At 49.2% G+C, this 27,460-nt stretch overlaps 10 protein-coding genes across 10 annotated transcripts, besides 38 other annotated features; all 10 read right to left on the bottom strand.

The window, feature by feature from the left end:
• Nucleotides 1-4,260: part of a sequence feature (heterozygous, Esmeraldo-like haplotype) that runs on past the window's edge.
• Nucleotides 92-2,275, bottom strand: Tc00.1047053506755.220 (hypothetical protein, conserved; the record flags this gene model as incomplete). The annotated part of the gene is made up of 1 exon (XM_813669.1): nt 92-2,275. One exon carries the CDS (start codon nt 2,273-2,275, stop codon nt 92-94), a length of 2,184 nt encoding a protein of 727 aa, XP_818762.1.
• Nucleotides 1,650-1,740: a sequence feature (GA-rich).
• Nucleotides 2,359-2,417: a microsatellite.
• On the bottom strand, nt 2,605-4,194 carry Tc00.1047053506755.210 (hypothetical protein, conserved; the record flags this gene model as incomplete). The annotated part of the gene is made up of 1 exon (XM_813668.1): nt 2,605-4,194. The coding sequence occupies one exon, from the start codon at nt 4,192-4,194 to the stop codon at nt 2,605-2,607; it is 1,590 nt and encodes a 529-aa protein (XP_818761.1).
• Nucleotides 4,241-4,278: a sequence feature (A-rich).
• Nucleotides 4,261-6,490: a sequence feature (haploid, Esmeraldo-like haplotype).
• Nucleotides 4,331-4,420: a sequence feature (T-rich).
• On the bottom strand, nt 4,536-5,087 carry Tc00.1047053506755.200 (hypothetical protein, conserved; the record flags this gene model as incomplete). Its single annotated transcript, XM_813667.1, has 1 exon — nt 4,536-5,087. The coding sequence occupies one exon, from the start codon at nt 5,085-5,087 to the stop codon at nt 4,536-4,538; it is 552 nt and encodes a 183-aa protein (XP_818760.1).
• Nucleotides 5,089-5,120: a microsatellite.
• Nucleotides 5,242-5,278: a sequence feature (A-rich).
• Nucleotides 5,353-5,375: a microsatellite.
• Nucleotides 5,446-5,467: a microsatellite.
• Nucleotides 5,525-5,570: a microsatellite.
• Nucleotides 5,801-5,832: a microsatellite.
• Nucleotides 5,864-5,886: a microsatellite.
• Nucleotides 5,944-6,013: a sequence feature (T-rich).
• Nucleotides 6,104-6,129: a microsatellite.
• Nucleotides 6,312-6,350: a microsatellite.
• Nucleotides 6,491-8,000: a sequence feature (haploid, non-Esmeraldo-like haplotype).
• Nucleotides 6,551-6,582: a microsatellite.
• Nucleotides 6,683-6,704: a microsatellite.
• Nucleotides 6,706-6,727: a sequence feature (AT_rich).
• Nucleotides 6,764-6,824: a microsatellite.
• Nucleotides 6,931-9,264, bottom strand: Tc00.1047053506755.190 (hypothetical protein, conserved; the record flags this gene model as incomplete). The annotated part of the gene is made up of 1 exon (XM_813666.1): nt 6,931-9,264. One exon carries the CDS (start codon nt 9,262-9,264, stop codon nt 6,931-6,933), a length of 2,334 nt encoding a protein of 777 aa, XP_818759.1.
• Nucleotides 8,001-27,460: part of a sequence feature (heterozygous, Esmeraldo-like haplotype) that runs on past the window's edge.
• Nucleotides 8,417-8,441: a microsatellite.
• Nucleotides 9,025-9,061: a microsatellite.
• Nucleotides 9,605-9,626: a sequence feature (AT_rich).
• Nucleotides 9,708-9,733: a microsatellite.
• Nucleotides 9,792-9,816: a sequence feature (AT_rich).
• Nucleotides 9,930-9,955: a microsatellite.
• Nucleotides 10,083-11,372, bottom strand: Tc00.1047053506755.180 (hypothetical protein, conserved; the record flags this gene model as incomplete). The annotated part of the gene is made up of 1 exon (XM_813665.1): nt 10,083-11,372. The coding sequence occupies one exon, from the start codon at nt 11,370-11,372 to the stop codon at nt 10,083-10,085; it is 1,290 nt and encodes a 429-aa protein (XP_818758.1).
• Nucleotides 10,420-10,460: a microsatellite.
• Tc00.1047053506755.170 (hypothetical protein, conserved) lies at nt 11,628-14,594 on the bottom strand (the record flags this gene model as incomplete). The annotated part of the gene is made up of 1 exon (XM_813664.1): nt 11,628-14,594. One exon carries the CDS (start codon nt 14,592-14,594, stop codon nt 11,628-11,630), a length of 2,967 nt encoding a protein of 988 aa, XP_818757.1.
• Nucleotides 14,665-14,720: a sequence feature (A-rich).
• Nucleotides 15,102-15,131: a sequence feature (AT_rich).
• Nucleotides 15,238-15,257: a microsatellite.
• Nucleotides 15,258-15,290: a microsatellite.
• Nucleotides 15,415-19,059, bottom strand: Tc00.1047053506755.160 (AAA ATPase, putative; the record flags this gene model as incomplete). The annotated part of the gene is made up of 1 exon (XM_813663.1): nt 15,415-19,059. The coding sequence occupies one exon, from the start codon at nt 19,057-19,059 to the stop codon at nt 15,415-15,417; it is 3,645 nt and encodes a 1,214-aa protein (XP_818756.1).
• Tc00.1047053506755.150 (hypothetical protein, conserved) lies at nt 19,326-20,246 on the bottom strand (the record flags this gene model as incomplete). Its single annotated transcript, XM_813662.1, has 1 exon — nt 19,326-20,246. One exon carries the CDS (start codon nt 20,244-20,246, stop codon nt 19,326-19,328), a length of 921 nt encoding a protein of 306 aa, XP_818755.1.
• Nucleotides 20,452-20,471: a microsatellite.
• Nucleotides 20,474-26,443, bottom strand: Tc00.1047053506755.140 (hypothetical protein, conserved; the record flags this gene model as incomplete). Its single annotated transcript, XM_813661.1, has 1 exon — nt 20,474-26,443. The coding sequence occupies one exon, from the start codon at nt 26,441-26,443 to the stop codon at nt 20,474-20,476; it is 5,970 nt and encodes a 1,989-aa protein (XP_818754.1).
• Nucleotides 24,481-24,557: a microsatellite.
• Nucleotides 26,265-26,312: a microsatellite.
• Nucleotides 26,549-26,621: a sequence feature (T-rich).
• Nucleotides 26,883-26,912: a microsatellite.
• On the bottom strand, nt 26,914-27,423 carry Tc00.1047053506755.130 (hypothetical protein, conserved; the record flags this gene model as incomplete). The annotated part of the gene is made up of 1 exon (XM_813660.1): nt 26,914-27,423. One exon carries the CDS (start codon nt 27,421-27,423, stop codon nt 26,914-26,916), a length of 510 nt encoding a protein of 169 aa, XP_818753.1.

The following is a 27,460-nucleotide window of genomic DNA, read 5'->3' as shown; positions in this document are numbered from 1 at the left end:
AATAATAAGAATAATAAGAAAAGCAAGAAATTATGTCATCAACGTCCCTTTCTGCTCTGCGGCTCACCCACGTCAGTGATCTTTTACCTCATTATATTGGGGACGATGCTTCCAGCGCTTCCATCGCTGGAAGACCCAGAAAAAGATTCGCCATTGCCAAAAGTTCCTCCATGAAATGCTGCGATAATTCATCAAGAAAAAAATCTTCACTTTCTAATGACTTTGCCGCTGCCGCTCCTGTTGTTGTAGTCGTCGTCGTCAAAGTCTTCCATGCGCTATGGTGCGGTAGCCAAAGCATGGAACATGTGGCACCACCGCACTCTGTGACGGTGTACGTTGGAGTGTGTGGTGAGCGCTGAGCCGAGATGGGAGGCATCGCCGTGCAGTACATTGCATGCAAACGATACCCACCAAAGTAATACACCGGCACTTCCCGCCCCAAACGATAATAATGATTATGGCAACCACATGCGGGTGCATCTAAGGAAAGAGCCGTTGACGTTGGATTTGGCGGTAGTCCCTCTGCAGTACGAACGCGCCGCTCCACACAACTAAGCAGACGGTTGACCATCGCCTCGTCACTCGTCCATGCTGCACCTTCTTCTTCTTTGGTTGTTGTTGTTGTTGTTGGCGATTCAGAGGACGCCATGCGGGTATTCACCGGAGAAGCCGCAACAGCAGCTTCGGCAAAAAAACCAGAATTAAACCTTGTTTCACCCAACGATAACGCTTGACACATCCGGCAGCGCCGCTGCAACCAAACACTAACCGAGGTAAAATAAAAAAGAAGCCGTGATATATAGGCAGCAACGCCACTAAAGCTACTGCTGCTGCTTTTCTTTTCTGCGTAGACGTCTTGCAAATTTTGTTGCATAACGCGCCCCAGTGTTCCTAAATTCACAGCGGAGGCCACATCATGAACGCACACACCCACCAAACGGTTTTCTGAGGATAGGGCAAATTTATTCACATGCTCCGCAATAAGTTGCAACAGGGATGTAGAGCGGGATGGGAGAATCCACAGACTGCCGGGCAATTCCTCCGTGGGCATAAACTGAGGTCTTGTTGCACTCCCATCTCTCTCCAATTGACTGCTGCCAAAATGCCAGTGTAAAGACCACAACCACGTGATATATGCTAGAAGAACATGCAGCAAGTGTCCCACATTGCTGAAAACGAGGTCTAGACAGTAAATAAAATTTTCTAAGAGATAAGAGAAAAATAACGACAGCACGGATAACATCACCGGAGACTCTATTATTGGTGGCTCAGCAGCAGGGCCTTCGCTACCATGAAGTGTCATCTTGCGGCAGAGTAGCCCACTCTGCAGTGCCATCTGCAACAACGGCACGGGGCTGCGCGGGGCAGCACAGACGAGAACTCCACCACATGTAACCCTGCTACTATCGTCGTCAAAATCTTCATCCTTCACCACGGATTGAATCAACTTCATATAATGCACATGCCAAATGTCGTTTTCCTCCAAAGACATGGATGTGTTTAGAAGCTGCACCGCCCTCAGTCGTACCAGCCGCTCCCACTGGTATTCCCCACACTGCAGAATAAGCGTTTCCAAAGGCGTTTTTTGTGTCCTTCCGCCGTTACTGCCATTCTGTGTGCCACTGGTTTCAGCGCAGCAGAATTCCGTCTCCTCCTCCTCCACTTCTTCTCCTTTTCGGCTCTTCACATCCTCCTCCATCATCATCATCTTCTTCTTCTTCACCTGTTTGTTCTTTCTTCGATCCCCCAGAAGGAGTCGTCGGAGACGACCCCAATTGCGCTTCTTCACAATTGGTGACGCGACGACTTCACCTTTCGTCAGGTTCGCATTCTCCAACGAGTTGTCTTTGTCATTCCGGCTGCCATCGACTTCGTGGGTAGCGTCTTGATGCAGGTTTTGGTCCTCTCGCAGGCCATCCGGTGTAAGAAGATGCACAAACACACGCCTCTTGGCAAATGCACAGAAGTCATTCTCGTTTAACACCCCCGGAAAATGTGCATCAAACGTGGCAATAACCTCGGGAAGTTCCGGCAAATGCCGAAAAATCATGAGGAGCGCTGCCGGGCGGTAATTCGCAGCCTGACCGGTCGTGCTGCCATGGCCATCATCGGCTAAAGAGCACTCGCCAGCAACGGCGCGCAGAAATAATGCGCCAAGACTTCGTCGGCAGAGAAAGACAATCACAGCTAGCACACATGTGACAACAGGCAGCTGCAGATCAATAAGAGCGTATCCTTCCTCCCACCCCGTGAGTTGAATCCGCACCACAGACATGATGCTCCTCCTCCTTCTCCTTCGGCCTACAGAGCTACCGTGACCTATTGCTGCCGCCGCCACGGCCTCGGGCGTTGAGCATCAAAGAAAGAAACAAAAGAAAGAAAAAAAAAAAAAAAAACTACAAAAAAAAAAAAAAAAAGGAGCAAACGTTAGTTAAACGCCCACAATTAAAATCACAAGTCAAATAACATTATTAATACCAATGTATAATGGGGAATGGAACCAATCTACATGCAGATATAGATATAATTATTTGACTGCACGCCATAAACAGATTTAATAGAGAGTAAGAAAGAAAAAAAAAAATGTGTCACCCACTGCGGGCATCACAATTCGGCAAAGCGGATATTTATCTTCCTGTCGATAGGGTTGCTCATCTCATAACGCGACGGTGCCGCATTTGTTTTGTTACCAACGATCCAACTGACACCCAGCCATGAAGTTGCAAGTCCCAGCACCCACCCTGCAAACACAAATATCAAAATCACCACCATAACCGCCTGGCACGTCACCCACCACGTGGATCGCTTCATTCCACGCAATTCGCACCACCCAATGTGCCCCTCCACGTGCCGGAACGTGTGTGGATCCTCACACATTGCCATCAGTGAGGCAGCCGTTCCGGTGGGAGAGTAGCCATCCAATGTGCTCAACACCTCCATGTAAAAGTCCCCCTCCTTCTGGTGAGTACTGGCTGGGTAGTCCATAGAACGGCTGTTCTCATTCTCTTTGGGGCGGACTGGCTTGTTGTCTACCGTAATCTCCCCACGGCGTACACGTTGAAGAAATCGAACATTTTCCATCAGATTGGCTGCAGCTTTTAAAATTGGCAGCCGCAACAGTGCTTTGTTATCTTCTTCTGTCCCCATTTCGTCATCATCACCGTCTCCTTTCATTTTGCTGCTTCTGCTGTATTCCGGCTCCTCACACTGAATCCTTCGCCCAACAGCAGTGCCAGCAGAAGCCACATCACGAGCAAGACTCGCCCAACTTGGATCGTTGCGAAAACGCAGCTTCACTCCAAGGTAATTACAGACACTGTGGTACACATCGTCATGAATGAGACGCTTCACGACGGTCGTATCCTCCTGCACATCACCGGAGCTCCCTGTTTGGCTGGAAGTGAGCGCCCGCCGAATTTCCTGTGCCACTGTCGGTTTATGTGCAAACAGAAAATATGGGTCCTTAATTCGACCTTCTGCCGGCTCCGTCTTGTGTAGTACATAGCGTTGGTAGTACTCCCACCAGAGATCCAACACCGTCACGGCATCACCGTCTGTAGGCGACCGTTTTTCAGGCCGGAGTAAAGACCATACCGCTTCAGCGATGGCATCATTCCTTTTCTTGACAAGCGTAGATCCCACAGTGGAAGTATCTGTTACAGGGAAGTGTGGCCCATCCCGTACGACTCTTCTTTTCGGGTTTGAGTCCAAATCGTTTTCCGTAGCCTCATGCCACGTCACCACAAAGTGATTCGCCACGGACCAAGGGGAAGGTGACGGTGCCGCTGCTTGCAAAGATGGCATTCGAGTCTTGTAGCGCATGAGATGACGACTCAACTCCCCATTCCGCAGCAGGTAGGGGTTCACGCACGGGACGCACTGGGCAAACTCCATAAAGATAAGAGACGTATTCTCCTCATCACACATGTCATCGGTGCAACTCCCATTTGGTCGTGGTTGCAAAAGAGAGAGATGCACCGCAAGGTAGCAGTTCATCGCCACTTCCCCTTGGGCAAATGTCACACTGCCAATACCACGATCAGCATCAAATACAAAATGTTGCACCTCACCGTAGTGGCCAAAAAAACTCTCAACATATGTCGAGGGGAATGATGTCTTCTGCGTCCGCTGTGGGAAACCGGCAAACAAGATTTCGCGGTATACATCCATCTCTGCCTGCGTCATGTGAGTCATGATCCTTTTCCACGAGTATTAGAAGTGCTAGAGGATAAATTAATGGTTTCTTTTTCTTTTCTTTTTCTTTTTCTTTTTTTTGTTGGCTGCAGTGATGTGGGCTGCTGTAACCATCACCCATTCCAAAAGGAGCAACAAACAAAAAGAGAAAAAGTAGTGAAAGAAAAAAGAGAAAAAACGAAAAATGTCATAAAGCAAAAGATAAGCAGAACAAAACAAAACAAAAAACCTGCTAAATGGATTCATCATTGGTTCTCTCCTTTACTGCAATCGTGAGGGAAAAAAATAGAAATAAATAATGGAAGATGAAGTGGTCCAAGCAACAACAACAACAGGCAACGTTAATAGGCCCCAGGGTTCATCTCCTTCGCATAGCGCATCTCCTCCTCCAGGTGTACCATCTCCTCCGGCGTCCACTCATTCTCCAGCTGAAGGTATTGGCGCAGGCTTTCAGCCCCCTCCATAATCGATGGTGCAGCTTTTGAGATTTCTTGAATACGCTCCGCCAAAAAGGCAGCAAGAAGATCATGCAGCACGTCAATGCGCAGATATGTAGAGCACTCCAGTACTGGAATCAAGAGTTGATGTTTCTCAATATCCCGCACCAAAACCATTTCCCATGCTTTGACGAAGTGACTCACTGGAGCTGTGAGCGGCTTTGGTATGTCTACAAGTCGCCGGTCGGTGTTCATCAAGTATTCAGACACATACTTCACCACCAGGTCGGGGTAGTCAAGTTCCAGTGGCGGCATCTCTGCACAACCACCCTCGTCTAGCAGAGCCAATGCATTAAGAAGACCGATATGTTCCCATGCGATGTTGGCTGGTATCGTAAATGACATCCCGTCCTGAGAGCAAAGAATAATGTCACAGGCCGTTACACTCTTTGACATGATATATATATATATATATATATTATGTATATAATTTCTAATTTCTATTTCCTCTTCACCTTCTTCTTACTCTTGTTGTTGCTAAGTGCAGAGTGGCTTGCTGGCCCACGTTCTTAGTTCCTGTTTCCCCCCTTTCTTTTCCTTGCCGTTGTTGTTCTTTTTTTCTTCTCTTTTTTTTTTTTTCTTTTCTTCTGTTACTATCCATATGTTTGAGGGCGCCATCCATGGATGGGTAAAGTTTGTGCATGCATGCACAGAGAAACATTATATATATATATATATATATATTGAAAGAGAAAATGAGAAAAGATAAAATAAATGTCTCATATTTCCATCCAAACCCAAACAAACATAGAATATAATAATAATAATAATAATAAAAGATATAAATTTTTTTTTTTTGTTTTGTTTTTCTTTTGTAGGTGCGCTCTCAAGCAATATATATAAATATAAATATAAATATAAATATAAATATAAATATATGTCAATATAAGCCCACACGCCGTAGGAATTCATTTTTTATGTCTTCTCTCTCCCTCTCTCTCTCTTTTATTTTGTGTATTTTCGTGTGTATTGTGTTTTATCTCCGTAGAATTAAATAGCAGTCGCATATGTCTCCTTAACTGTGAGTCCAGTCATCGCTTCAGTGACCTGTTGAACGTTCTCTCCTCCTCCTCCCCCCTGTGCTCCACTGCAAGAATGGTTCAGAAACCAAAAAAAGAAAAAGAAAGAAAAAGAAAAAAAAGGTATTCTTTCTTTCATTATCATCAAAAATAATACATACATACATACATATATATACATACACCAATGTACACACAACAAGAGAGAGGTCAACAACAACTAATAATTAATTAATAATAAAAAAGAAAGAAAAAAAAAAAAGGCGCTTACAAAACAAACAAACAAACAACAACAAAAGAAAATGAATTTAATCATTGACAATATAAATATAACAACGCTCTGACAGGAAAATAAAACCACAGTTAGAAAAATAAAAACACACAAATTAGGATAAAAAAAAAAAAAAAAAAAGGAAAAACAATTTTTTTTTTTTGTTGTTGTTTTTAAACCTCCACCTCCCATCGCAAGCCAAACCATATTTTAAAGCACCTTTTTTTTCCCCCTTTTTCTTTTCTTTGGGAGGAGGAGGGGGGAAGGGGGGGAGTTGTAGTCATTGTTGGAATCACCTCCCGTCACGATGCCTGTTATGTGCGCAGGGAAACATACAGACAAACATATAAATACATACATACATACATAGAGAGATAGAGAGATAAATGGATGGGTAGATAGGTACAGATGTGTCTGCATGTGTGTCTGCTTAAAAGAGGAAAGGGGTTAGGGAAAGGAGTAGGGAGATTGGGGAGATTGGGGTGGGTGGTTGATAAGGCTCCCCTTTTTGTATTAGTTTTTTCCCATGCCTTTTTGTTGTGCCTTCTTTCATTTCTCATGTCTCCTTCAAAAAAAAAAAAAAAAAAAAAAAAAAAAAAAACTCGTTGGAAACACACAAACATATACACCCCCTCACACAACCGTTTATTCTGTTTTATTTCTATGTACTTTTGTTTCTTTGCTTTGTTTGTATTTTTTAAAAATAAATAAATAAATAAATAACTATTTATTATTATTATTAATTTGTGTAAGTAAGGGTATTTCTTTCTTTTTCTTTTTCCCCTCCTCCTCCTCCTCCTCCTCCTCCTCCTCCTCCTCCTCCTCCCTCTTCTTCTTCTTCTCTGATCCCCACCACCTTCTCCGGCTTCCAGTGAAATATTTCTTCTGTTGTTGTTGTTGTTGTTCTTCTTCTTTTTAAGAGGGAACAAACAGTAAAACACCTCCTTCACTACTCCTCCTCGTTGCCCGGCCACTCGTTCTCTAATTTCAGGCAATCCACTTCCTTCCTTGTCCAGTCATTCCGCACGCTGAAGCACTCACGCACTAACGCGGCAGCCCCAAAGCAATCCATCGACGCGTAGCTCGCGCGTATTATAAAATCCGCACACCACGCAAGGCACATGTTCTCTAGTGAAGATATCTTTAGCATCCCCGCAGCACGGATGACGCCAGCAAGCAGGTTAACGCGATCCGAGGCAGGCACTTTCACCGTCAACGCGGCACGAATGGCTGGTTGACTTAAAAGTGGCGCCGCGTAAATGTAACTGATCGTGGGGGCAATGTGCAGAATTTCCAACGCCGTGGCCAGCTCCTCCTCCGTCTGGCCAAGAATTTCACGGTACAAAAAGCCGCGTTCCCATGGACTCAAAAATCGGAGAAGCGGGGCACTGAGTGGCTCAGGGATGAGCGTCGGACGCAGTCGTTCCATCGGCTCCGCGTCACTAGCAAAGTAACGCAGATACGCCACACAGAACCCCAATGCCTCGGAGAGAATGGGAGAAGAAACATCGGCACTGTTGTTCCCGAGGCTATCCGGAGAAACTGCAGCTGGCGCTGGCACCAATTTCACTGGTTCCGCTTGACTCCGTGCGCTAGTTGGTTGTTCCATCGTGCTAACGGGTGTTGTAGTCGCTGAACATGCAGATCTAGATTGACGGCGGGCCATATGATTCTGCGAGGCCGTTGTTAACTTCACGCTAGAATCCTGTATTTCCTTTTCGTTGATTTGGGTCGTGGTAGTGGTGGCTAAAAGCAAAGATTTATGTACCTCAATAACAATCTCCTCCTCCGAGATTATAAAACATTGTAAATGACCCGCTGAAAATCCTTCAGTCGATGGACCACCACCCGTTCCAGCGGCCGCAGTATGATTGGAGGAAGCTACACTGCTGTTTTGAACAATAGACCGCGGGCGGGTGTTGTTTGTACTATTTTCTGTTAATCTATGAGTAGGCGGTGAATTCCGCGGCGATGGCTCCACGCTACCAGGAGTACCAATACTGTTGTTATTGTTCTTGTTACTACCACCACTCCCCGGAGAAACCGAATCCTTACTCTTATTCGACATCGTCATCTCTTCTATTAACCTTGAAAAGGGACCATCTGGGAGAAGCAATTTTTCTTCTTCGTCGCCAATCATGCAAGGAGTACGGTGGTGATATCCGGAGGGAGATAAAAACTCCTCGTTTGTAAGGCTGCGTGGTGAGAAAAGGGTAGGGATAGGGGAAATGAAATCTGTGGAGGCAGTCCTCTCCCCTATACCGTCGTGTTCCTCCTCCCCAGCCGCAGGAGGGGGTTCAATATAAACGGTGCTAGAATCACGTCGATTGACAACTACCCTCTTGTCGTTATTCCGCGATGCGGGTTCGAGGCAACCAGCTCTACTGTCTCTGTCAGTCCCACATGCGCTACCCAAAGTTGCTGCCTTTTCTTCCGGTGGTGATGATGGTGGTGGTGGTGCCGCCGCCGCCGATGTGTTGGGTGAAATGGGGTGAGCATGTGCGGAGGGCGGGTTTGAGTCCGGTATCGGTGGGGCATCCAGACTAACACAACGTTGCTGCTCATTGATAACTTTGTTGGGTGTCTTTTCCACTTCTTCATCCTCGAGTGTGCTTGGCGTTGCACTATCTTCTCTGTCATCACGATCAGCGGCAATTGCAGGCGCTGCCAATATAAATTCCCGCATTTCCTTGCCATTTTCACTAAACCACAGGCTGCCAATGGCATTGTTCCCATCACAACTATTCAATTTTGAGCCGCCACGGCGCCGTGGGGTTTTTCGTTGCCCCCGCAAGGGTGGCGATTGTGCAGAGTCTATCGAGGGACACGTTGATGGTGTACGGCTACTGCTGCGGTCATCGTTACCGTTTACATCATCGTCTTCCAAAACGCTCACTGTACGGTCTAAATCGCACGAAGCCTCAATGAAAGGCTCCCGGAGCCTCCCGCCATCGTACTCGCGGCTTTCCTTGTATTCGGCCGTGACATTGTCGAGGTTCCCCGACGCACCATGACTACAATTGCGGGTTGATGGGTAATCATACTCCTCCTCCTCCTCATCCTCATCCTCATCATCATCCATGATGTGGTCGGGGGTGCGCTCGGAATCGCTTCCGCTGTTCGTGCACATATTATCAAAATCATCTTCTGTCAATGCGGCCTGCGGGCAGTGGTTTTCCGCCCAGATTTCTAATGCAAGGCGCACAACCACGGAGAGCTCCCCGGCCTCCTCCGGCACCGCAATCCTCGTCCCATCGCTGGTCTGCAAATAAATGGCAGGCATCTTGTGCAACTATGCACAGACTCGCGGGGTAAGAAAAAAGAGGAATAAAACAAGAGAAGGGAAGAAAGAATGAGAGGGAATGTGACACGCGGTACCACTCGCGCACCCCCAAACTTTCCTTATCTTCTCTCTCCCCCTTTTTTCCTCTGTACTCCCCACACTTGTCCCTTTTCTGCCTTGTTGCTCCAGACGCACTTGTACTTCTCCAACCGAGCCCCCTCCCCTCCCTCTCGCCACAGAAATAAATAAATTTCCTTTCCCCTTTTCCTTTCCGGCCGGCCGTTGTGAGTCCCAAAAGGCACAAAAACCTTCAATCAGCTCCGTTCCTTCTTCCTCCCTCTTTTTTTTTAAATAATTAATATGAAGGATATATATATATATATGCCCTTCCCTTCTCTACCTTCAATGTGGTGCAGTGTCCCCTTTCTATGTGTCCCTCACCTTCCTCCTCCTCCTCCTCCTCCTCCTCTCTCTCCCTCTTTTTTTTTTCTTCTTTCCTTCTTAATTCTCAATTTCAATCCAAAAGGAATATATAAATATATATATTTATATCCCTTTTTTGTTTGTTTTGTTTTTTTTCCGTCGCGGTTTTGTTCTTCCTCCTTTCTCTGTCCCTTCGTTTTCGTGCGCTCTCGCCTGTTGAGCCACCCCACAGGTCAAGGAAGAATAAATAAATAAATAAAAAAGTAAAAAGGAAAGAAGTGGCGGCAATCCAACAGGAGTCCCAATGGAACACATACATACATACATCTATAAACCCCTCTCTTTCCTTCAGAAGATTACGTTTTTTTTTTTCTTTTTTTTTCAACAATCCCCAATCATTTTGACTCCAACATATTCCGGTGACGTTTCGATTCGCCCACAATGAACCAGCGAAGCTCACCGCGACGACAGTGGACCTCACTGGGGTGGGCAGGAGTGACATGACACTCCATCATGGCGTCCCCTGTGCCGTCGTGCCTAACATGAAAAATGTTCAGCAAGACAGAGGCTAATGGGACACGGAAGGCAGTGGTGTTCCGTCTAATGTAAGAGTTCAGCTGGCGGCGCTGCGACCTCCACAAATCGCCGTAACCATCCGTCTTGGTACTACTTTTGTTCAACTCCTCGTCATCCGCGCCATAGTCGCCATCCACATTGTCGTCACTTCCGTATTCCTCCTCTTCATCTTCCTCCTCCTCCTCCTCCTCCTCCTCGTCATCATCATCGTATTCGTCATCCGAATCGCCAACTCGTTTTCTCTTGCGTCCCTGTTGTACGGAAAACCCCTTGTCCAAACCGGCTCGTGTTGCAGTAGTCATGGGGTATGCGCAGGCCAAACCAGCAAGCGTGCCTACAACAACCAAAGTGTTTACGCCTTCATCCGGTTCACGCGCGGGGCCGTTAATCGTAGCACTATAAGCAGCAATGTCATCCGCAATGACTTTGAGCAGCACACGCGTGGAGGCAAAGGATGCGTCACCGCCTTCGGCAACGGCACACCATTCACTGAATAGCGCCGCCGCTACCAATGCAACAGGTGGATGTTGGTGGCATTGGCTAGACTGGTGGTGCGGGAAGAGGGATTGTACAGCGTTCATGAACGACGAATACTCCACGCTGCGTCCATCCGAGTTGCTGTGCTGTGATAGGGAACGCATAAAGTCATCCGCAAAGACGCCGCATTTCTCTCTCTCATTCGTGCTTCTTTCATACCGTTGTTGCAGGTGGTGCAGCAGGCGATGGCGGGTCGCTCGAAGCGGAGGAGGAACACGTTGCGTCGCCCACACTGAGGAAAGAAGCGCAAGGTGCGGAAACGCAAACCACCGTTCCGCCATGTTGCTGTCAAGATAATAAGAAGTCGTCCCAGCGCTTGCACCACCCCCACGACGACCCTTGTCAACATGAACACTGCCTTTACTTTGGCCCGGTGGCTGTGTGAGAAGCAGACGCACCCACTCTGGAAACAAATTCCCAATGGCTGTGCGTTGCCTCAATTGGAGCAGGGAAGACAACTCTTCCCTCCCACCCCGCGCTAACGATGCCGACTGCTGTTCACGAGCATCCAAAATGGAAAAAAAGTGTTGCAGAAAACGACGCGTCGTCCCTTCCTGACCCTCAAGAGGCATTCGCTGACAAATAAAAGAAAAGAGAATACAGGGAAAAGAACAAGAAGTATGTACAGCCGCATACCCTTACCCATTATATATATATATATATGAAACTCCCTCTCCACATGCAAAAAATTATCTCCATACATGTATAGGTCGAGCGTACGGGGGAAAAAAAAAAAAAGAAAAGAAATGGGCATCGCTTCTCACAACGCTCTCACGATAACACCAGCACAACCAATCAGCAGGAACAACAATGAAAAGGAGGAACTTTCACATCCATCCCCAGGTGGGAAAGACGCCTGCCACACGGAACGCGACGTTACTTTTAACAGCACTTTTTTCTTGCGGTCGCAATACAAAGATAGTTTCTGACGTAATTCCAAATGGATCATCCGCTTCTTCAGACTCCACGCCACACGCAAAGGAGAATGCCGCCACAGCAAAAGCAGAACGTGCATGAACCCCATTGGAGGCATTAAAAAGACGCCAGACGCATGCCGCGCTCGGTGTGACGCAGACTTCTCGAAACCACAACGTGCGATGGCATCGATGGGCGATGTGCAGCCACCGCTGAAGGTGCTGCCGACTGTTGAGAATCTGCTCCACTGCGTCACCTGCCTGCGTCGATGTTGTCTCAAGCCACTGCAGAGGATCGCTCCTGACGCGGTCGTCGTCCAACTCGTGCACAGGCGGTGGCACCAGGGCGCAGCGCAGGACGGATGTTTTCACCTCCTCGCCGTCCCCTTCCAGCACGCATGGAACCTCCACCACCACACCATCCTGCGGGCGCACAATTCGCGTCACGTCGAAACGAAAGAATTCTTGGCGCAGCTCAAATATGACAAGATCGCCGCGCTCTACGGGTGCGACAAGGGGCAAGGCACTCTCCACCACCCCATAAAGACCGCCGGCAATTTCGAGGCTTCGCTGCACGTCCACACCTTGCGGGAGTCGCACCCACAGTGGATGCATCATCGCAGTCGTTTTGGACGTTGCCGACGCCGCGGGGTCGGTAAGGTTCACAAGTGCATACACTGGCCTCTGTTTCTCATCAATGACAATTGTGGCCGACGACCCGCCACCTCCACTAACGTCTCCGCCCTCAAAATTATTCCGAAATAAGAACGTGTTCTCGGACTCTACGGGCGCTGTTGCAGTTCCTCTCAAAGAAGGTGATGATAATGATGATGATGAGGGCCCGGATACAATTTGTATGGACTGCAGAAGAGAGCGTATCTCCCGTTCGGGCTCCGTGTCAGTCGTAAAAAGCTGCTCGCACATCCGACGCGCTGTCTGATAGTAACGTTTCTGATGCAGAGCGGCTTCTCCCGTCAGGCTTTCCACCGTGCGGGAATCAATAACCTTGCGTGCAAGCAGGTCCCGCAGCGTGGTGCGGGCAAGAGGGTTGTGGGGGTCAAACTCAAGCGCTGCAAGAGCTGTGCGCATAACGCCGTCGTGTGAGCGCTTGTACAATGCCTCCCCTGATTCGCCGGCGGTTAATTTTCGCACCTTTTCCCTCCAAAGTTTCCATGCGGCGTTTGCAAGGGCGTCGGCAGCCGCGGTAGCACACAAAGCATCACAAACGCGTTCATGAAGTGAGCCAACCGCCTTATCCAGCACGAAGCCCGGGTCACGCAGTAATGCCGACATCTCTTCGTTCTTTGTGTCCCCGCCAACCCACTGATGGCGCGAGGCCCCACATAGGAACAGCTGGCGAAGAATGGAAATACTCCCGCCCAGGATGGCGCACGGCAAAATGCCTTCGTCAAACTGCAACGCAGTGCAGCGAATGGCCTTCGCGGTCCTTCTTGGCACCACCTTCTCATCTGTTACCAAATCCGAACCCTGCATCCTCGCAAAGCCAATACGCACGCGTTTCTCTTCGTATGTTTCTGTGCGTGTTACATTTGATGGCAACCGGGCATCGCGGTGCACCGCCACCCATGCCGTAAGAAGCAGCCGCACACAAAACTCGTGGCCCCTCGCACACACCCAATAAAGTAGCGTTAAACCACCTGTCGCTTCATACGGCGCCGTCGTTGTGAGCGCTACGAAGGCAGCAGTGATACCTGCTCCATGCGACATTTCATACAGAGCCAAGAGCGAGCCATGAAGACCCACGTCCCCGCGGTCCTGTGGTGTTAAGGATGACAGTTGGGAAAAAACACCATCGTCATCCGCATCTTTACAAGAAGCTTCCTCAGGTGTCATACGCGTATTGTTCATCTGTTTTTTGTTCACAGGAGTTGTTTTATTTGTTGTGTTGGCGGTGTCCATTTCAAACGCCACTTCCTCCTGAACAAGAAGACAACACTGAATCAGCAAAAAGGCCCAAAGACTAAAAACGTCTCCGCCCACCTGCACGGCTGATGCGCTCCCCTGCGAAGGAGTCGTCACCGCAAACAGGGTCGGATGCGTCCCAGCATATAACCACTGTTCTACAGAGAGGCGCAACGTTTGCACCGCTCCATTCCAAATAGCATTGCGACACACAGCAATGGCGTGTGTCCATAAAAGTCGTCGTGTATCGACATCGGCGACAATCGCATCATCATGGCTTTCGTTTGTTGAATGAGTAGCGTTCAAATTGGCATTCTTCTTTCCGTCACACTCCGAAGGTAATTCCCGGGCAATGCGATAGGTGGCGTAAAACTCTAAAAGGGACCACATGGCGTCGGTACCCGGGACATGATCAATGCTTGCTGCGTAGCAAAGTGGGCACCGCCCCACATGAACGACTTCCACATCACTGCCACCACGATGCAGCAGCGTTTGAATTTTCCAAACGGCTTCCGCGAGAAGTTCGATAGCTGCCACAAGGGACGGCTGCCGCAAAAGCTCTTGAACGGGTGGAAATAAAACAGAAGGCTGCAATTGTACCAAATACGTCGCTGCATTGTGTGGCTTTTGGGTTCCGACTCGAGTTTCTTTAAGGACAGAACCGTGAACGGTGGTGCTCTCGTTCCTTTTAAAAGTTCCATGGACACATCCAATGTACCTGAGAGTGAGTTCCGTAGCAAAGTACTTGACAAAAGCAAAAAACAGCCCAGTCTTCTCGGTGTTGTTCTCTGCGTTTACAACAGGGTTGTGACGCATGTCATCCTCAGAACAACATATCTTCAATGAGTCATCCAAAAGGGAGCAGATGACATCACTCGCTCGGTCTAGACTCGCCCACGGCCCCTGCAAAAGAAGGCATTTAATAGAATCCAAACAATCGCTATCCCTTGAAGCCATTCAGGCAGAACTCTTTCCCTCCCTCCCTCTATGCATATGGAAATAAACGGGCACAAAAGGAAATTACTCCTTTTTCCTTTTTCCTTTTACTTCTTTTTTGTCTTTTTTTTTTTTTTTTTTTTTTTTCAGTCAACGCCCGCTTTTCTTTGTTGGTTTGTTTCTGTTTCGTTCGGCAATGTCTAATCTCTTCCCCCAATCACCCACTCTTCTTCCTTTTCACCCCGTCTTCTGTGACGTGAGACGAATGCCTGATATTTCACTCTGTGTAATGACCGCCGTTCCTTCTCGTGCGCTATTTCTTCAACTGAAGAGAGCTCCAGGCAGGCAGGGGGGAAGGAAAAAGAAAAAAAAAAGAAAAAGTACAGTTTAGCCCTCACCACAAATGGTAATAACACGGCAGCACCAGCAACAGCGATGGTGATTGGGAACACGACGGAGAGCCGCGATATTGGATTAGAACCATTAACACGTTAGTAAGAAAAAAAAAGGGGGAAAAAAAAAGGAAGGAAAATAATTTTTTTTAATTTTTTTTTTTTACGTTTTGCTTGTGTTTGTTTGTGTGGGGAGGAGGAACTCAACCATCCCTCTCACCCAAATTCACTCCATCGTTCCTTCTTTCCTTCTTTCTATATGTTTTTCTTTTTTGTTGTTGTTGTTGTTGTTCTCTCTCTTTATCTTTCTCTCTCTCTCTCTCTCGTTATCTTCCCTCGTAATTTCACCTGCAGTGCCCATCGCTGTGTTAACGATCCCACCACCAACACCACCACTACCTCTTCTTCCTCTTTTAATTCTCGTCCCCTTCTTTTCTGTTTCCTGTAAATTACGCAAACATAACACTATGGGGCTGGCAGTGCTTTTCCTTTAGCCGTATGTTCTCAAGCTCATCACGGAGCATCTGCATCGTCAGTCGACGCTCCTCGCTGTTCAGCATGGCCACACTGCAGCAGGCGTTAAATGCCGCCGAGTGGATTGTCTTCGCCGACACAGGCGTCTCACTGAGCACATCAAGATCAATATCGTCGGCAACAGGCATCCTCTCCGGCAGCGCTCGCCGCCAGAGTTCTCGTCGGAGCTGCTGCGTTGGCAGACGGAAAAGAATTTCCTGCTGAAAGATTAAGGGTGTCGCACGCACATCGATGCTTGATGCTTCTGGCGTTCCTGTTGTTGCAATAAAAATAACGGGACGTGGATAGCGCACGGCATGATAGTAGATAAGCTTCGCCACATGTAGACTCTGTTCAGAATGATTAAACAACACTTGCGCCTCGTCAAAAACAATAATGGCGCCAAGTTTACGGCCCTCATCAAACACTTCATGCACCTTCAGGGCCCCAACAAGCAACAGTTCTGCCACATTACAGAGGCGTATCGTTGCGGCACACTCATACGCAATTCCTTCTACTGCCAGACTCTTCCCAGTTCCACTAGGACCGTGAAAAAGATACAGAGCCCCTTGATCTACACAATCGTCCTCGTTAAATCCCCACTGTGAAAAGAGTGTGCTACGGCCCTTCGAAAGCCGGGCCACGGCATCAAGTTGTTTTTGCGTTTGCCGCTCCACCACAAGATCGGCAAGCGACCTCTTTGGAGTGATATACGACTCCGTGGAAGCGCCAGGCGGTTTCTCTGCCGCAAGAAAAAAGCCGCGTAACTGCAGTCGTGCGCCCTCCTCAAAGTCCCGCATGCATAACGTTGGTGTTGATGTCTTCTCCCGCGCCACCGCCCTGTTAAGAGCAGCGAGTGTCGCGTTGCGGATAAGACCACCCGAGAGTTCATAGTTGAGTGCCAAGGTGGCGATAGAGACATCTTCGTGCAGTGTAAGGTTACTTGGGAGGTGGGCACGCCAAATTTTTTCCCGCATCTGTTGATCAGGAAGGCGAAACTCCACCATGAGGGAGATGCGGCGATTCATGGCCTCGTCAATCAATTGTGCCTTGTTTGTCGCAAGCACAATCAGGCCATCGTATTTCTCAAATTCGGCGAGAATGGAAGTAACAAGCGGGTTGGTCTCACGGGACTCAAAGATGGATTCACACTCGTCAAAGAACACTATCGCATCGTTTAACTTCGCTTCACGGAAGATAAAACGCAACATCTCTGGAGCCTTAGTGTCGTTCTTAAACTGCAGTAAGCTGACAAGAAGAATACGCTTGTGAAGTTCATGGGCGACTGCATTAGCCAGCATGGTCTTGCCTGTACCACTTGGCCCGTAGAAGAGGAAGACCAGCCCGCCTGTGCTCGTGCCCAGTCCTTCATGGAAACCACAACTCCGCTTGCATTGCTCAAATAACGTATAATGCTGAATCGTAGTAACAACCATATCCGTGGTATTCTTTGGCAGCACAACCTTTTCCATTGGTACAACCGGCATGTAAAGACGTGATCCGGGCACCATTTCCGCCGTCTCCGTCTCCGTACCCATGAGATAATCCACAATCTTGCGATCAATGTCAACAACGTAGTCCATGAGGTCTGTGTTAAAGCAGGTGCGGCCACCACCGTCCAGCGAGAGGGAAAGCACACTGTTCGAGATAAGCGGGCCAGACTGATAAAAAGACCTGCGGGCTGCCACACGCTCCTTTAAATTATCACAAAGGACAAAGAGAATGTAGCCAACAGTCAGCACTCGTTGTCCCTCCCGCATGACATAACGGCCATTAATGGCAATAAGTATGTCATTTGAAACGACATTTCCAATGAGTAACAACATAATGCGCTTTTCAAGATCGGAAAGTTGTAGACGCTGTGAGAGTGCTTCAATACGCGGAAGAAATTTTCCAGCTTTTATTGTTGCTTCGGTGCGGGAACGATGAATAGCCGTAGCAACGCGCACTTTACCTCGAAGTTCTCGAATCATTGCTTCCATCTTTGTCTTTGGTGTAAAAATCGCCTCATCCTCATCCTTTATTTCACTTTCCGCTCCTCGAAGCCGCACAACATTTGCAATCAATTTAAATGACTCGTCCATGTAATCAATGTCGCTTGCATACGGCACATGGAGAGTGGACCCTGTCACAACACAAGAGGTGGACGACGCGACACTGCCATTGCGTCCAGTAGTACCACCACCTTGCTGCGGTTGCTGAAGGTTCGAAAGCAACTTCTGCAGTCGCTCCGTCACCGCCGTCTCAATGTTGCCCTCTTCGCCGACTTGCAGGATGTTCGGGTCAACGACAAGTGCCTCCAGATTGGGCGTGCTGCCACCGCTGGTGCAGTTTGACATCTCCTCCTCGGCGTCCTCGTTGTTTGGGTGATGCGTTTTCTCGGTTTTATACATCGCCTTTTCACCTGACGTTCCCGCCGCTGCTGTCATGTTTGTATCTTCACGCTCCTCCACGAGAATTTCCGCCAATGCCGTCTTCTCCAGCCGTATCAACTGCTCCTCCGACAGACTGTCCCCTGATAGTGCTGCGATGACCTCCTGCGGCATCGCCAGCCTGCAGTCCATAAAGCTGCTCTTGAGCTTAATATCCGATGTCAGCATTCCCTGCTTTATGTGCTCGCGGTAATCTGCAAGAAAATGCATCAGCTGAAACGAGCTCAGGTTGTTGTGAAGCGCAAGGGCGGCAGGTGTCAGAGAGCCATTACCGCCGCAATTCAGCGGCCACACGGAACCACAATGGCATACAAGCACATAAGTCAACGTCTCCATTTCGCGGGGCTGAAGCTGCAACTTTTGCGCCACACGAACGACACGGGGTGGTAATCGCATCTTCTGCAGTCTTGTGGTGATGTGAGATGTGTACATGTCAATCGCCACCTTTTGACAGGGGCGACACTGCTGGAAAAGGTCCAACTTCGCCGTCGTCACCATCCGAAGCAGTTGCGTGTTGGCATTGGCAAAAACGGAGGTAAGGGCGACCCATTCATTCCAAACATACCGAGACTCGTGTGCTGCAATGAATTCACTGTCATCCGCAAACGGCGGGAGTCGTGCCTCTGCGATGCGGCATATGCTCTCCAGCAACTTCTCTTCTCTCTCCTTTTGATGCGGAAACGACTCAACACGGTGCCGCTTCATCTCAATGCCAGAATTATCATCGTCCGGAAGCAATGAAACGCGAGAAAGATAGCCGTTGACTGTGGAAGGAAAAACAAAGGAATTTAACACCTCATAACGTTGGGGCAGTGAGAATTCACTGGAATTCTGCTCCGGTTGCTGCTGCTCTTGTGAACCGACATCCCCTGTTCCCTTCCCGTTATGCACGGGACGGCTGGCCGGCTTCACGTCATTCGTGACCTGAGCCCCATCATCACTACCCACGCCCGGACCAACGGTCCACGTGGGCGCCAAGAGCGAGATGTAGTGCTGCAGAATCGGGGCAAAGAGGTCAAGCTGTTTATTCATCGCCATCTCCTTCTTTTCTTCCTCCCCAAACTGACTCTTGTTTCCGGCGGCGACCGTAGCAGCCTCGCGGGCAAAATTGGCGTCCGGACTGCGTTGTCTGCGCTGTCTCTTCGCCATACTTATCAGCCGTCGCTCAAACAGAGACAGACACAAACAGACACACGCAGAAAGGCACTCACTGGCAGTAAACGACGTCCGTCCCCTATGGGGCTTTTTCCTTCCTTGCACAGCAACAAAAAAAGCAAAGGAATAGGGAGAAAATCTCGTATTGGAACCGAAAGGAAAGTATATATGTATATATGACGCACACAGAGAAGGGAAATAAAAGGGAAGAATGATGACAAAACAAATTCGAGTCCCGTTCCCAATGAAGATGGCGTTTATCAGTGAGGGCAGTCAACATCAGCATGTCCAGTTATCCCACACCTCGAACACGCCTTTGTCTCCAACACCAAATCCTCATCCGCAATGGCGTAATGGAAACGATCTTTCCCTCTTTCCAGTGCTGCTTCTGTTGACTTCTCCTTTGTGGCTCCACATGCCACAGACCGCTCCTGCTGAAGACGGTGCCGAGCATACACCTCAGCCTTCTCCCGCAATGAAACGGGATCCGCTTCAGTCCTCTTCCCATGATTATTGAGCGGGGCGGTGGGACGATCAAAGCGTCCAACAAGTGGCTCTACACCAAAGGTGCAGACCACTCGCGCCATCGCGAGTTGCGTGTCATACGGCATCTCCTCCCAACGAATAGGCAGCTGTGGCTCTTGTTGCCACTCTGTTTGTCCTTCTTTTAGTTGTTTTTGTTGTTGTTGGCTCCAACAAAATAGTTTTCGAATGTACACAAAAACAACACCCACATCCTCCGGCGCCAATGTCTCGGCGGTGTAGACAAACCTCCACATGGATGCCTCCCGGTCCAACTCGATAGATATAACGTCGACCACCACATCATCATGGACAGGTCGCTGAAGGCACACTTGAAGTGTGCGTCTGGCGACTTCGTAACACACCCACCAGTCATCTTTCTCCCCCTTGACGCCGTTGGAAGTTGTTATCTTTGCAAATGCCTCATGGAAGAAGCTGCGGAACAGGAAGCAGTACGCCGAGAGAATCTCCACGTTGGATTCAAACCGCCGCCCACGTACCACAAGCTGCACTCGCTGCGGTTGCTTCGCGGCTGACATCGACTTTTTGCAAGCACAGAAACAAATAGACACGCAGATACGGGAAGAAAGGGCAATATAAAAAGATATATGTATATACACGCAGAAACAACAATTTTCCTCTTCCATCTCCACCCCCATCCCCCTAAGCACTGCAACTTGAGTCCAGAAGCAACATAGTGAGAATCAAAAGGCACACACCCAATACATACAATGAAAGGAAAACCAAAACATGTTGCGTCTACTCCATATTCACCCAGTAAAAATCACAAAGTCCTCCTCCTCCTTTTCGTCTCCAGAACTCGCTGCTTCTTATAACCCGTTTGCCTCTTTTTTTTTTTTTTTTTGTGTGTGTGTGTGTGTGTGCTCTATAATTCTTGCTCCTCATTAGACCGCGCGAGAAGCTCCCTCAGAACATGCAGGTTTTTATGGTTCTTAAAGATTGCTGCGGACGCGCCCTTGTCAAGCGGTGTCTTATGCGACGCTTCCACTACATATTGCACTAGTTCATCCAGAACGAGGGGATCTTCATCAGACTTTGGCGGTGGCGGCGTTACATCATGAACAACGTCTTCATCCTCATCCTTGTCGTCATCAACCATGATTTCAAATTTGCAAGACGAGTGTTCCTCTACTCCCCGTTGTTGCCTCTTCAACGCGGCCGCGGCACGAAATGTCTTTTTATGCCCAAACAACACGCAGAACTCCTTGGCACGAGTGAGGGAGACGTTGATGCGGTGCCAATCCTCCAAAAATCCCAGTGCCGCCGTGCCATCCAAACGGGACGCGGCATGCAGGGCACGGACGCAGCTGATGAAGATAATGTCCTTTTCCTTCCCCTGAAAACTATCCACTGTAGAAACCTGCAGCTCGCTGCGACGCTCCTCTTGAAGCAACAACTGCAAAATCGCCTCTTTCTGTGCCTGATAAAATGTAATTATTCCGGTACGGCGAGCAAACTCTTCCGGGGTGAGCTGCAGCATCGCACGGAAACGACGCATTTGCAACACAACCGCCTCCGCCTCCTGCCTGTTCATCAGCGAGCGTCCTCTACCCCACTCCATGAGTCCATCCTGTACATCCACAAACACAAATCGCGGCACCCTCCTTATGTCTGTTGGTAGGGGCAATGCCTGAGAAGGCCCATCGCGCTGCCGCGCCATGACGCTCGCATGTGTGAGAAGCTTCTTGCCATAGAAGTAGCGATTCGGGAATGCACAAATGTCAGGGTGCATACGGTACTGCTCACGCAAAAAGTACGAGCGGTGACCCTGGTGCAATAGGCGTTGCAGCAAGCTACGCTTTAGCCCACGCGCAGCGGCGACTTGACAAAGAACCGTAGGCTGCAGTTGTCTAAAGTCGCCAACGAGAACTGCCCGTTTCTTCGCAAGCATTAACGCCTGTAGAACATCGGGCTCCGTGCCCTGAGAGGCCTCGTCCACAATCACCACATCAAAAAGGAAATCCGCCCGTTGCAGCTGACTCAAAGACCCCAACGTGGAGCAAACCACATGGGCCCCAAACAGTACATGATCACGTATATTTTGGCGATTCCTATTCTTCAGCAGATCCCCACTTCCATTACGCATCATCCGTCCTGCACTTATGCTGTGCGACGTGTTGGAGACATCCGCCAAAGCCCTCACACAGTCGTCAAAAAAGAGAGGCGGCAAGGATTCCAGCACCTCACGGTCAACACTGTCTCGTACACCCACGCGAAGAAGCTGCAGATCCCCAAGTTGGGGGACACGCTTTGCAGTACCCCGCAACCGCAACAACACCTCGTCTACAGCACAGTTCGACGGGGCGCACACCAATACCCGACGGGCAGTTCTGGGCAAGTAATGCAACAAGTTAAGCGTAAGAGCTGCAATCGTTTGGGTTTTGCCCGTCCCTGGCGGTCCTTCAATAATAAAGAGATCCGGCGGCTTCGGAAGAAGTGAGAGTGGGAGCGGATTCTCAAGCGCAGTTGCTTCCCATCCTGGTGCAAATGCGAAAAGAACTGCCATAATGGCTCGCTTCTGCCACTCATTAAGGCAATGGTGCAGAACAAGAGCAAGAGAAACTTTCTCCCAGCGCTCGCTCAACACAATTTCCCTCTCAATAGCATGATAATACATACGACTAATTTTAGCTTCCCGATGTGGCTCCAGCAGTGTGCTAGCAAACATCTTCCGTTGAATGTCATGGACCGCATTCACAGTGGCGAGTGATGGACCAATTGAAGAGAGTCGTTTGATATAAAAATGCGTCTGTGAAGAAGCAAATGCTCGTATTACGTGCAAGAAATTCAACGACATGGTGCCAACCCCATTTTCACCACCAACACTAAGGGAAGCGGCGACAGCAGAAGAAGAAGAAGAAGAAAAGGACGATGCCGTCTTTGTCGCAGAAGTGAATGCCGTGAGCAATGCTGTGCGAGCTCCTGGTTGCAGCGAACTCACAAGACATATCTTTGGAACACATCCAAGCACTCGCCAGGCCTCCGGTATGCTGCAGGCGTTATCATGAAACGGGCGCGGTAATGAGGTAAAGATGTGACGAAGTGGCAACAGAAGAACTGCGACGTCGCCTTCTGAAAGGCCCGCACTCAAAGATGCTACCGTTGTCATACTAGGTGTAGATTGCAACACCACACTAAACTGCACACAGTTGGGATCCAGCGGGTTAAGCGTGACATCACCGGTGCACACCACGGACAACCCGTTTTCGGTGGTCCACAACGAGGGAGCAGGAAAGCAATTACTGGTGGAATCCATCGCACGTGCCCGCATTGCCGACAGCGTCGTCGGACGGTCACCTCGCCTCTTCTTTCCAAACTCACGCATGCGACATGACTCCAATATTTCATCAAATTTTTGATGCAACTCGTAGCGCAATTCAAGCGCAATATGAGGGAGAAACGACGCCACGTAAAGGTCACAAGCGGCGTTTGAAGTCGCGGAGAAATGATACGGAATGACAGGTACATCGACGGCTAGACAATGTCGTCCATACCCAATAATATCGTCTGTGTTTGGGGGACGCTGCAAGAAATCTGTGTTGCCAGCAATGCGACGGATAGCCTCTAGACTCTTGTTGAGGTTTTCAACACGGAATAACTCATTTACTCTCTTTTCCCCAAGTTTCTGCAAGTATCTTTGGAGCGCCGTAGGTGGTGGTGGTGCTTGTCGCTGGGAAACTAATAGGCTAGCGTCATCGTTTCCCTCCAATCGCAACTGTGGTGTGGCTTGCTGCTGCTGTTGCAACGACCCTCCCTCTCTGCTGCATGGTCCAGTTTGCGCAACCATGAGTGAAGCCAACTTGTCACGCGGACGCTTTACCGCAGATTTCATCTGCGCAACAGAAGGGGCGCTGTGTGTTGCCTGATCGCGCTCATCCGCCAGCTCCTTCAAACGACGTTCCCTGTTTGAGCGACACATCACTTCTTCCTGCCTTGCCCGTGTGCGGTTCTCCTCCTCCAACTGCATGATTTGTTTCTCCTCAACTTCGTACTGCTGGAGAGAACGATTTTGTTTCGCCATGCTGTCTTCAATGCCCCGTTGCGCGGAACGAAGAATCTCCGCCAACCAGGCCGGAGCATACTCCGTCAGCATGTCCTTTGCCTCCGCCGGTAGCTTAGGTAGAACGCGCAAAAAAGCTTTCAAGAGAGCACCTTTAAAACACTTATCCGATGGAGTCCGCGTTGGCGGAAAGGACATGGCAGCCACATGCAGGACAGCGCGAGCAAATACGGTTGCCGAATAAAAGGAACACTTCTGCACAAGCACAAGCAACAAGTGCTGTGCACATTGGCGGAGAGAATTTTGAATTTGAGAGAAGTTTGCCTCATCCCCTGAAGCCGGGATTTCAGCAACCGCCACCGCAGAACTGATGGTGGAGTTTGCAGAGCAAATGAGCATTTGTTTCTCTGTAGTGAGAGGGGGAAGTTGCGTGACAACAAGATCCAGCAGTCGGTCCCACAACGACATTTCTAGTACGCAGATATCCGTCACAAGTGCACACAACCACCACGACATGGTGAGAATCTCTGTTGGCAAATTGCTCCAATTACAACTGCACATCACCGGCACCCAGGTCGCACCGTTTTCACGGACTGTCGAGTCCACCTTTGCGTCATTTAGTTTCAACATGTTCTCCTGCAGCACAGGGTCATGTAGAATCAGTTTTAGCAGCCAGTTCGCCGCGTCAGCGCGAAATGTGTCCTGCGCAAGCAAACTGAAGGAACGAAGAAATAGTGAAGAAAGCACCTCCCCAAGACGACGTGTCACGTGATCTTTTGAGATCATGAACACATGCGCTAGACGAGGAATAGAGGAACCCGAGGAAAGAAGTCGAGAGGCGGCGGCAGAAGAAGTGTTTCCCTGATAGAAAGTATTCTTGTTATCATGATTGTTATGGTAGTAAAAATAATTATTATTGTTACTACTAAAACTATTATTATTATAGTTAAGATTCAAACCACTGCCGCTAACAACGTTGCCGTTGCCTCCCATCATCACCGCCTCTTCCCACTGGTGCCGCATTTCTTCCATAGATCCCTCCATAATTTCTGTGATGCGTTGTATGCACTTGCTCAGCACCAACGCCAGCGGCTGCGGTCCATCCTTAAATGACTTCAGGTGCAGCCAGGCGCATGCAGACGATTGCTCCATTGTGATATCAAGCACCTCAATTACCCGCAGGAGCAGCGACGGCGAACATGGTGAGTTAGAGGCCGTATTGCCACCCTGTCGAATAACACTCCGTCGCAATAACGTGGGGATACTCTCCCACGCTCTCCGTAGGCAGTCCCCAGGTTGTGGCGGTTGGCCGCCGCGGCCAAATAAAACAATATCTGTAAGCAAAAGGTGCCGCAAAAGCATCAAAGCGACTTGCGGTTGTTGAGTTCGCATGGCAACGGCCATTGTTAACTTCACACAGTCCTCTTGAATGGACCGCAGAAACTCATGGTAGTAGTGGGAGGTCGCCAACTCAGGGAGCGTCTCCGCCAACGCCGTCAATAGCCATCGGAGGGCATGCACGGCCGTTTCCATCGTGTAAAATGTGACATCATCTTGTGCTCCTTCCCTCACTCCACGTAATGCTGTCTGCATGTTAAGCTGTACAGACGCATTCCGCATCAGGAACCGCAACATCCAACCTGCTGACTTCGCCGGTGGAGAAGAGAGAGTTCCACCGGCGCTTTGTTTCTTTGTTGAATTCGTCGGTGATGGTGGGTCGATTTGTGACGCCAGACACCATAAATCCCGCATGCGCCGTTTGTACCACAACTCATCTTCCCGCGATGACGTTACGGCATGCTTGGAGTTCTCAAAGAGACAATGCACGAGTATCTTTACAAGAGCCCGCTTTGTATCACTGGCAAGTGAAGCAGGCTGAAGCGTTGTGTGGATGCCAAGCTTAGCATTGAGCATCCCTGCTAACTCCTCCGTTACGGATGACGTCTTTAAGTTTATTCCAGTTGCTGATTCGGGTTCTTCCATTGTTGTATTATTATTTTCTGCCGGTCCCATGGTAAGGAGCCAGTAAAGCAACATGCTGCCACCAAGAAGAATAATTGTCGCAGTCGACACACCGCAGAAGGGAACCAAATGTTTATCCCCCGCTGCGAAAGTGCCTTGAAGCAATTGACGCTCAAGCCCCACCAAGTTCGTGTCTAACGCCATAAGAACCGCCAGCAAACTACAAAAACCGTCGGTCACAAGAAGACATGTGCCCTCTTCTTGTACATCCAGCGAAACGCATGTGAGGTGTCTAATTGCACACAACAGTTGCATACCTAAAAGCCAAACGTGACTTGCAGCGGCTGAAGGCTCTGAAGACGATGATGCCGCAATTTTCACCAGACGCAGAAGTGTCTCGCGTGACCAAATACGAACGGCTTCATTCGGGTGAAACGTCAACAGAACGAGTGGCCCCCTGTACTGAGTGCTGTGGGCAACGGCAAGAAGCTTCTCTACAGTCGTTCCTTGCCTCATGGAAGAGGTACAGTGACCGCGAGGTTTTCCCGCACACCTGTCGGACATCACATGCTTCATGGCGTTGCGTATAACCACCGAGCAGGCGGAGCGACTCTGACCCCATACGATGCCATCCGAAATCTGCCGAACCAAACCAGGCAGCCTCTCATAACTAAATGTTTGCGGCGACAACATTTCCTCCTCCTCCTCCTCCTTTTCCTCCTCCTCGTCTTCCTCATCCCCCGTGCCGAGTGTAATGAGTCGGTGATGCACCTGCCCAGTTGCGGTGCGTGGTGCAGCGTCGGTCCAATCCAGGAAAAAACGAACATATGCTAAAATTTCATCGCCCATGAGGTGCGGAAGGGCGTCTTTCATTTTTCCTTTTCTTCGTTATTTACTTTCCGTCAGCTCAACCTGTCCGTGGAATAAAAGTGGATGAATGCGGGAGGGAGGGAGTGAGGGGAAAGGGAGAAGGAGATGAAAAAAAACAAAAACAAAAAAAACAACAACAACCCATAAGTGAAGTCAACAACAATAACAGCAACTGAAAGAATGGGATCAGCGTGTGTGATTCCCACAGATGTGTCGCTACCACATCTACACCTCTGCCACTCGGTATAGTTGTCCATAGCCGGCCGTTTCGTCTCGTTTATGCGTCGCACCTTAAAAAAAGAAAAAGCGATAAACACACACATACACACACAGATGCAAAGAGAGAGAGAGAGTGAGTGAGGCCGCTTCCTCATCATCTATGCATAAACAAACAGACAAATGAGAGAAAAAAAAATGCGTCTCTCTTTTTCCATTTTTCTTCGTGTGTGTGTGTGTGTGTGTGTGTGTGTGTTTCACTGTGCAACGGGCATTTTGTCCACCACCCTACTATGTATCTTAAATGCCGGTGTCACCCACGCACCACATGAGCACTGTGAGCCCACCCACGACTGTGTCCCAATCTTTGCGTTACACTTGCGGTTGGGGCAGTAAATGGTGTCCGGCATGACGTCAAGGCCGCCACTCACCTGATGCACCTCACGGCTCTCCTCCGCCACCCACGGGGAGATGTCCGGATCGAGAAAGTAGCTTGTGCAGACATCACCACCCTCCTGCGCTGCGTGAAGCCCTTGCTGCTGCTGTGAAGAGGCGTGACCCCCACCGCGATATTTAAAACCTTTGTTACCGCTGCCAACAGGCTCAGGATAGTGCGGCAGAATCTCGTGGTGCATAAACAAGACGTGTCGACACATGCGGCAGGTGTAGACGTACGATTCTGTTGTGGTCGTTGACAACACCGCGGCAGCGTTGGTGTTCAATTCTGACGGCTGCTGCGGCAACGGCTCCTGTCGCGGTGACTCCATCCGTGTCGTTGTGTGGATTTGTTTCACTTCAATGATG

This window comes from Trypanosoma cruzi, genomic scaffold (assembly GCF_000209065.1).
Source record: "Trypanosoma cruzi strain CL Brener 1047053516725 genomic scaffold, whole genome shotgun sequence".
NCBI lineage: Eukaryota > Euglenozoa > Kinetoplastea > Trypanosomatida > Trypanosomatidae > Trypanosoma > Trypanosoma cruzi.
This window is presented reverse-complemented; position numbering and strand designations above follow the sequence as displayed.